At 38.0% G+C, this 9,427-nt stretch overlaps 1 protein-coding gene across 1 annotated transcript; it reads left to right on the top strand.

Moving 5' to 3' along the window:
- The first annotated feature begins 542 nt into the window (after positions 1-542).
- grk1a (G protein-coupled receptor kinase 1 a) lies at positions 543-9,127 on the top strand. The gene is made up of 7 exons (XM_066660124.1): positions 543-1,244; positions 3,050-3,177; positions 3,994-4,151; positions 4,366-4,449; positions 4,722-4,846; positions 6,524-6,725; positions 8,733-9,127. The coding sequence occupies exons 1-7, from the start codon at positions 543-545 to the stop codon at positions 9,020-9,022; spliced, it is 1,689 nt and encodes a 562-aa protein (XP_066516221.1). The 3' UTR covers positions 9,023-9,127.
- The last annotated feature ends 300 nt before the right edge of the window (positions 9,128-9,427 follow it).

Below are 9,427 nucleotides of genomic sequence, written 5' to 3'. Positions count from 1 at the left end.
AGTAAATAATGTTACAAAGCATGTTGTAGGAACCCATGTGACCAACAAAAATTCCCGCATCTATGCAGTTATGAGTAGATGTTTTATTATAGTATAATTGTTCTCTATATGAGGAGTTCTGAAGGGTTAAAATAGGGAAGGTATTATAGAGTTAGAGGATAACGGCTTTGTGAAAGGTGTTGAGTCAGGGAGATCTGTCTGCGCGAGAGCGTGTGGCACGGGGCTAAGTCGTCTCATACTACTGTCTGCTGAAAGCTTCAGTGGTCACCATCCCCTGAGAAGCATTGGTCTGGATACGCACTTTCGCTAGGACTTGAATCCCATGGACTCTAATTCCACCTGTAATTTGAGGATTTTGATGTCTGTTCATCTGGCCTGCTTCCCCTGTGTCTCCACTAGTTATCTGTCTACTTGGATAAGGGCGCTGAGCTCCAATGCTCTCGCTCTGACCAAGTAAGGTTTGGAACAAGCAAGTTATCTAGTCAACGGGTTCACTTATTTTTCAGTTCATCTTCCTTAATCTACTTACTTGCTTTGTCGCCATGGATATTGGTGGTCTTACCACAGTGGTTGCAAACTCTGCATACATCTCAGCTCGTGGCAGCTTTGATGGAACAGCCAACCCAGCAGCTAACCGGGACAAGAAGTTCCATGCCAGACTTAAGCTGCCCCACATCACAGTATGTGAAGGCCTTAGGGAGACTCTGGACCTCCAGTTCAAGAGCATCTGTGTTGAGCAGCCCATTGGCAAACGGCTCTTCCAGGAATACCTAGAGACAGCAAATGAGTACAAAGGGCCCTGCCGCCTGTGGAAGGACGTGGAGGAATATGACACAGCTGAGGATAAAGATCGTGCCAGCAAGGCCGCCAAGATCATCCAACGCTATATGGAACCCTCAGCCAAGTACTTCTGTCCCTTCCTACCAGAAAACGACATCACCAAAGTCAAAGAGCGGCTTGAGGGTGCTTCAGATGGACTGTTTTTTGACATCCTGGCCTGCGTTCTAGATTTTCTCAAGGAGGTTCCCTTCACCTTCTACTTGGAGACCATGTACTTCAAGAGGTTCTTGCAATGGAAGTGGCTGGAGATGCAACCCATGTCTGAGGAATGGTTGCTGGACTTCCGTGTGCTTGGCAAAGGGGGCTTTGGGGAAGTGTCTGCCTGTCAGATGAGGGCCACAGGAAAACTATATGCCTGCAAGAAGTTAAACAAGAAAAGGTTGAAGAAAAGGAAAGGCTATGATGTGAGAAATGTATTATTCATATATCAGTAGGCGTTAGGGTTGACCAAATGAGTGAGTAAGTACTGAAAGTATCACTGTTGTTGTTCAGTGGTCTTAGGAGTACCACCTCAATCACTGTCCAACAAATCCTGCGCAAGGCTAAAGTTAATTGAAAATTTTACCATTTGCTTTGCTAGATCAAGTTTGTAAAATTGTTAGAGTGGAAGATAACATGGACTGTAAGTCGGGCACTGTCTCATTAAGAAAATTTGACTGTAGGTGATTTAAGTTGAGTGGAGAGAAACTTTGCAGAAATGTACTTTTCCATAGAGAGGTCATGGTATATTTGATGGAAATATACAAAAGGGAAAAAAATGTGTGTATATATATATATATATATATATATATATATATATATATATATATATATATATATATATATATATATATAAATGGCTCGTAGACCAAAAGCCAAATAGTCTTGTATTACTATCAAAGCCTTTCACTTTCAGTTGAATGTGCCCAGATTACAAGAGTTGGATTTGAAATGGACTTGGTATCCTGTTATCTGAATGTCAGTATACATATTCAGATATATATTAAAGGTATTGTGGTGGTGTTATATATCCTTATATTAAATGTTTAGCATTTTTAAGGACAAGTTTGTATTGTGACTTTCAGCTTATGAGGTCAAACATATTAGCAAACATAAAAATGACAAAGTTGTAATTGCTGAACTATATTATTTAACTTTTTACCTTTAAAGCAGAATTCTTCATTAAATACAATAAAACGATCCAATATAATTTTAAAATGTAAAAACTAGCATAATAATAGCTTTAATAAGGTATTTGTTAAATAAAATATGTTAATGGTAGCTTTATTGGGAGCTTTGCTAGGAAGGAGTTAGCGGTATTAGATATGCTACAGTATTAGCACCTGAGCTCATTATGAAATGTCAACCCTGACATATTTAAATATGGAACAGATTTGTTCAAGAAGTCCTGTACACCAGTAAGGAGGATATAGTTGGCACAGGGAACAGAGGCAGATGATATAACAGACACTTCTACCAGCCATATGCCAGACATATTGGAAAAATTACAGAAGAATCATAATTTGTATGGAAAATGTGCTTGATAGTATCATTTAAATATTAAGGTTAAGGTAATGGGCATTTATTAAGTAATCTGTGATTTGCAAATTTGAAATAATACATCTACAAAAATCTAAAGTATAGTTTCAAGGACAACAAGCTGAAGCAGTGCTATGTTATAGTGCAAAGTACTAGATCAGTACAATATGGCTTAACTTGAACTGAAGTGGAAAATTACAAGTAGTATACATCAGCACTGGAAGTATTTCTATATTTTTTTTAAATACACATACATTTTATTTATGTAATCTACATCCCCATCCAGGGTGTGTTCCTGCCTCACAGACAGTGATCCTAGGGAGCCTCGAGACCTACATACTTTAAAAGAAAGTGTAACCAATCACAAAGCAATAAACTCTAGCAGAGAAAATTAAAAAGTGACCAAAATGTAAGTAAAAAGTAGCTTATTTTCCTACTAAAACTACTTGAGTGAGAATAAAACTATTGAAAACATCCTGGACACTAATAACATATTCTGTATGTTACCTAAATAAATGAAACTGCTACCTAACCTACCCATATTTCATGTTTTGGATTTGCATGTGGTGAATTAAAATCTCATATTAGCTGACTAATGTAAAGCAAAGATTCACCTTGTAGATTCAATACACTGATATGTAGATTATATACACTGCCATGTTAAAGGTCTTCATTTGTTGGTCTTTCCCAGGGTGCCATGGTGGAGAAAAGGATCCTGGCTCGAGTTCACAGTAGATTTATTGTTTCCCTGGCCTACGCCTTCCAGACCAAGACAGAACTTTGCCTGGTCATGACCATCATGAATGGAGGAGACCTGAGGTTAGGATCATCTTAACTGTGCTTTTCGCAAATCCCCCCTTTACAATTTTATACTGTTGGCTTATTGCCATAAGAATAACCTGTTTTCAGAAACGTCTATGATGCACCTTTTTAAAATATACATAATTTCATCACGGCTGACTTTTATAATTTGCAAGCCCTTTATGAATAGGACAAGGAGTAAATGTGTGTAAATTCTAGGGAAGGGTACAAAATCCCCATTTAAAAACACTGCGTTATATCATACCATATCTTTTACTTGGTCACTGATCTACAATATGGGTGGCACGGTGGTGCAGCAGGTAGTGTCACAGTCACACAGCTCCAGGGACCTGGAGGTTGTGGGTTCAAGTCCCGCTCCTGGTTTGGTGTGTTCTCCCCGTGTCCGTGTGGGTTTTCTCCGAGTGTGCCAGTTTCCTCCCACGCTCCAAAAACACACGTTGGTAGGTGGATTGGTGACTCAAAATTGTCCATAGGTTTGAGAGTGTGAGTGAATGTGTGTCGCTCTGTGAAGGACTGGTGCCCCCTCCAGGGTATGTTCCTGCCCTGCACCCAGTGATTCTGTGTAGGCTCCGGACCCAACATGACCCTGAACTGGATAAGCGGTTACAGACAATGAATGGATCATTTAACAAAAGCTACTCCAACTCGACAAAAAAGTAATAGAGTCATGGAGGTCTGTTAATCCAGAGAAAAGTTTTTCATGTTCAATAATGGAACTTTATTCACAAACTGGAAGGGGTGTCTACAAATCTTTGGATATATTGTGTACCTTTTAATACTTGTGAAATCACTCTTTCCTTACACTATTTTCAGGTACCACATCTATAATGTAGATGAGAATAATCCAGGCTTTGATGAAGCCAGGGCTTGCTACTATGCTGCTCAGATCATTCAAGGCTTGGAGCACCTCCATCAGAAGAGAATCATCTACAGGGACCTGAAGCCAGAGAATGTTCTTCTTGACAATGAAGGTGGATATTGTTGTTAGAAACTATTCAGTGCTTGGATGCTTGGAAAATGTCATGGTTTATATACCATAGAGTTCAAAGACATACATGTCATGAAAATGAAAAGTAGAGGACACAGAGTCTTGCAAAAGATTGCACACTCATTATCACAGTGATTGTTTTGTTAGATATGAGTACAATCTCTGACGTTTGACATTGTGCTGGTGTTTGTTCTTAGGTAACGTGCGTATCTCTGACCTTGGCTTGGCTGTGGAGTTAGCAGAGGGCCAGGAGAAGACAAAGGGTTATGCTGGGACTCCAGGTGTGTTGTGGAATCTCTCACAATCACACCTCGTTTCATGGAACCCTCATTCTGTTTTGGTTATTTGCCAACCAATAACATATTTCTCTGATCATAGTGTATGGCCTTTGAGGCCAAACTGAATGACAGAGATCATGCTAACATCTTAGTCAATAGTAATTGCTCTGTGACACTAGTTAATTAAATTACTCACATTCTTTACACGAGATAGGACCCTTAGTATTCTGAGAAGAGACCCCAGATGACTTTTATACTTTTCTTTTTGGATCTAGGCTTCATGGCCCCAGAGCTGCTGAAAGGAGAGGAATATGACTACTCTGTAGATTACTTCACCCTTGGGGTCACACTCTACGAGTTCATTGCTGCCAAAGGCCCCTTCAGGACCAGAGGGGAGAAGGTAACATGCAACAGTTTAGTTTTGTTTATCCGGTAAATGTTTTACAGTAGAGAATCAATGCTGGCATTGGCTCTCGGTGGCATTCAAGACTATGTGCCTGGAAGTCCATTTAAGGAAAACTACGTCAAATTTGTGTCTTAAAAATGACAGCTTCAGTATATCGGTCACGTTTCACTGACCTGTAATAGGGAGTATAGAGCCTCTGTCGGTGCTACTTTGGGCTCAGCACTGCCTAAACTTCATTATGTAAATTGCGGAGGGGGTTAGGAAATGCCCCCCTCCCCCCATTGTTTTCAGTACAGTTCTGTAAAAATTAATTACACTAGGGGGCGCCCCAGCAACAAAAAAAACCCCAAATCTTACCTGGTTTTCCTTCAAGATTCAGCATCAAAATTCATCATTGTTTTCCACTTATGCCAGAAAGTCTGTCAGGTAAGACAAATTTGATTCTTCAGTTTATCACTATAGCTATAAGGTTTTTTGGCAAAACATGATTTGCAAAAATTGGCTACTTTTGCCATTCATTTACATAAGGTGTGGTACATATTTTTTAGTCTACAGAAAATCATACAACTATTAATTACATGGACATTACATTAAACTACTTAAGAACAAACTTTCAATTCTGGTTCACTGTCTTGAGAGTTGTTCTATTTTTGCATTTACTGAAGTGTGTAAAATGAGCCTTCAGAGGGGCATGAAGATGAGTCAAGGTGTCCACTTCAATGTAGAATGCATTGTGATGTGACACAATTTCCATAGCAATGGTAAAAACAATGTTGGACAATGCATTTAGTAAAGGTGTAAATCAAAAACAAATGTACACAATGCTTAAAATTTCCAAAAATAAATTTAATACATTATAACAAAATGTATTTTGTAAACTGTGGTTAGGTTATAAATGTTGAAAAAATAATACTCATTCAATGTTTCACTCTTGTGAACCTTGTAGACAGTCTGCAGCAAATGTAATGTGCAAATCACAAAAGAAATCAGTTCAGCGTGATGCATGATAGTGATGAGAAACCCACTCCTCCTTGACTCCTCCTCCCCTTGTACTCTGAGTGGCCACTTGTGTGACATAGGTGCTGCGTACTTCCGATTGGGCAGTGGAAGTGTGCAAGGGCAAGTGGAAATCAGAATTGAAATGTAGCCCAAGATGTGGTGTGCATAAGTTAAGATGTGTTAGGTGAATGTATTTATGGAAAATGTTTAGTTACTGTTGAGTTGTAGTGTTTGTTTTAAACCACGATTTGAACTCCAAACTAGGGTAAGTGGAAAGTTGTGTAAAACTGTTGTGTAAAGTATTGACCAGCATTGTACATCCTAATCTCATAATAAGTAGGACAGGATTAATTACCATGCATGTTAATGTCTTTCTGTACTTGGCAGAGGAAACGAAAATCCACTGACACCTCATTGAAGTCAATGAACATGCATTGGCCTTTGACTTCTAATAAAGCATCATCTAATTGTCTTCTCAGTGTGACAAATAAGCTTTTAAAAGCTGTACCATTCATCAGTTTACTATCACTCAGGTTTAGATTTTAACTCCCACCCCCCAAAGATTTTTTTTACCATAAGCCCCTCTTTTCATTGCCATTTCATGTTCAAGGGCAAACCAATCCAACCAAATAATTTTGCAGGCCTTGCAGCATTGACCTCTCTCTTCCACAGGTAGAGAACAAAGAAGTGAAGAAGCGAATCCTAAATGACCCTGTAACCTACACAGAAAAGTTCAGTGAGAATGCCAAGTCCATATGTGAGGCCTTGCTAGCCAAAGAGGTGGACAAACGACTGGGCTTTAAGAATGGGACTTGTGATGAACTACGTGCCCACCCTTTCTTCAGCAGTATCAACTGGAGGAAACTTGATGCTGGTATGAAAATTGGGTAACACTTTAAAATACAGCCCACTAATTACTGGGTAAGCACTGAGTATGTACCTGTTAAATAAGCCATGAGGTAAAATAAATACTGAGAAAGTAAAGGGCATGATACTAGAAATATGTGGTTATTACTGGGTATCTTACCATTCATTTCATCATTTCCTCATCAGTCAACTATGTACATGTAATTCATCAATACATAGAGGCTAAACAGTGTAAAATATCTCCTAAGTATGTGATAATGATTATTGTGGTAAATCACATGTACTGAATCTAATGAGTACAAAGCACCATGAAACTCTGCTAGTGTCTGTTATGAAAGTAGCTGACCATGTTCTTCTCTGTAGGTGCACTGTAAATAATTTTAAAGGATCTATGATTACATTCAGAACTACAGTCAATTCAAAATAGTTGCCGCTTTCCTTGTTAATAAAAAATGACAGTAATAGTCACTTGCATAAACTGTCATACTTGTAATTCAATTTTGTAATCTATAATTATGCTTAGAAGTATAAAGGATTTGCACAAAGTTACGTGCCTTATTTTTAAAATGTTTGGAAGATACTCAGTAATAATCACATATTTAGATAGATAGATACTTTATTGATCCCCAGGGGAAATTCAAGGTCTCAGTAGCTTACAGACATCACATACAGCAATCACTAACAGCAATGGACTAATAAAGGTTAAAAAAAAAAAAACCCTAAAACAAATATCAAAATATCAAAATCAAAATACTATTTCTAGTATCATGCTCTTTACTTACTCAGTACTTATTTTATATTATGACTTACTTAACATGTACATACTCTGTACTTACCTAGTCACTAGCTGGCTGTAATTTAAAGTGTTACCGAAAATTGTGTTATAAAACTAACCCTTGAAACTTGACACTATTTTGAATCATAATGTAATGTCCCGATAATTTGAGTCACCTGTAGGCATATTAGCTTAGCTCTGTCCCCAAGAAAGTACTCTTACACATAAATATCAACTGTTATGAAGCTCTTTTAACTGGTGATGTGCTAATAATGGCCTTTTTATCTAATAATTTTGGGTTTATGGATCCAAGCCAAAGCTGCTGAAAGAATAGGAATAGAATGAGGATATGTGTGTGTGTGTTTATATTCGATATAATAAAATGTTTACACAAATTATTTTAAGTTTGGTGAACAACATAAAAAAATATTTATAGAAACACTATGTAGTATATTACTTGAAAATTACAGCTTTAACATCTTTTTGACACTTCACTGACTCATAACAGGGAGAATAGAGCCTCTGTCATTGCTACTCTGGGCTCAGCACAGCAGAAATTGCACTGTGTAACTTTTGGACAAGGATAGAATACAATGCTCCTCCCTCAACCCTCCCCTTTGATTTCAGGACAGGGCTGTAAAAATTACAATCTGCAACTGTAGGGGGAGCCCAGAAGCAAAAATACCAAATATCACCTACTGTTCCTTAAATGACAATATTTACACTGTAATTATCTGATTACCTATCTTACTTTTATAGCAATATTCCCTTTGCTACAGGACTTTACAATGTTTTTTTCATTCAGTAGATAGACACTATATAATAACAAAGCCCTAAATATGTCTGAGATTCTGTACTGAACCTTGTTCGTTACATGCAATTTGATCCTTCCTCTCATATGAGTTGTACTTTTTATAAATAAATTTAAGATTAAAAAAACAAACTTTTATACATATTTTGCTACTTTTTTTTGGACAATTCTCTGACTGCTCATTTAAATTATGTATTATGTTCAGTGAAATCAAGGAACTGACCGTTGCAATTATCTTTTGGACAATTCTTTAAAAATGACAGATATTGGGGTTTTTGGGTCATTATTATTTTGGCGGTCCTGCATTTTTGTTTATTGAACTCTGCTTGTTCACCTCTGTACGTTCAGTAGGAATTCTTGCTGGAGATTTTCACTTAATGATATTTCACAGTCATTCACTTTGTGTTAACCCATCTCCCTTATCTCAGGAATTCTGCCACCTCCGTTTGTCCCTGATTCGAAGACGGTTTATGCTAAGGACCTTGATGATGTGGGTGCCTTCTCCACTGTGAAAGGGGTCCTCCTGGAAGACCCAGACAAAGATTTTTTTGATGAGTTTGCCTCTGGAAATATTCCCATACCTTGGCAGGAAGAGATGATTGAAACAGGCATTTTTGGAGAGTTGAATGTTTGGGGTCCTGGCGGCACATTGCCCAATGACCTGCGGCGTGAGTCCATCCTGGAGCAGCCAAAGTCTTCCACCTGTAGTGTGTCATAAATGCTTCCATTAAGAAAGAACTTCTTCCCTCCTCTTCCTTCAATGTTCTCAAGCTGTGTTGATTTCATGGAGGCACAGTGAGGCAGGGATTGTCCAGTTCATCATAATCACAATAAAAAGACTTTTTAATAATATTAATGGGAGAATTAATATTAATGGGGCCAACACTTGCGGTAGGAACTGTGAACATTCTTTTTCTAATGATCTCTAAAGCAGGTGGTGCATTTCACCAGTGAGCTGGTGAAGCTTTTTATGGCAATGTGTTCAGTGAGAGACTTTACTCTTCTTTAACCTGAAGGTCATTTCCTCAACCATTTATTGTTCCTATAAAGCTAAACCTGGTTTAAGCTGATGATGGTTTGAATAGTGACATCAAATATGTTGCTGAAAATTAGTTGCTTTTTA

Source organism: Hoplias malabaricus, chromosome 2 (assembly GCF_029633855.1).
Source record: "Hoplias malabaricus isolate fHopMal1 chromosome 2, fHopMal1.hap1, whole genome shotgun sequence".
NCBI lineage: Eukaryota > Metazoa > Chordata > Actinopteri > Characiformes > Erythrinidae > Hoplias > Hoplias malabaricus.
Note: the sequence above shows the minus strand (reverse complement) of the source record. Positions and strands in the feature narration are given on the sequence as shown.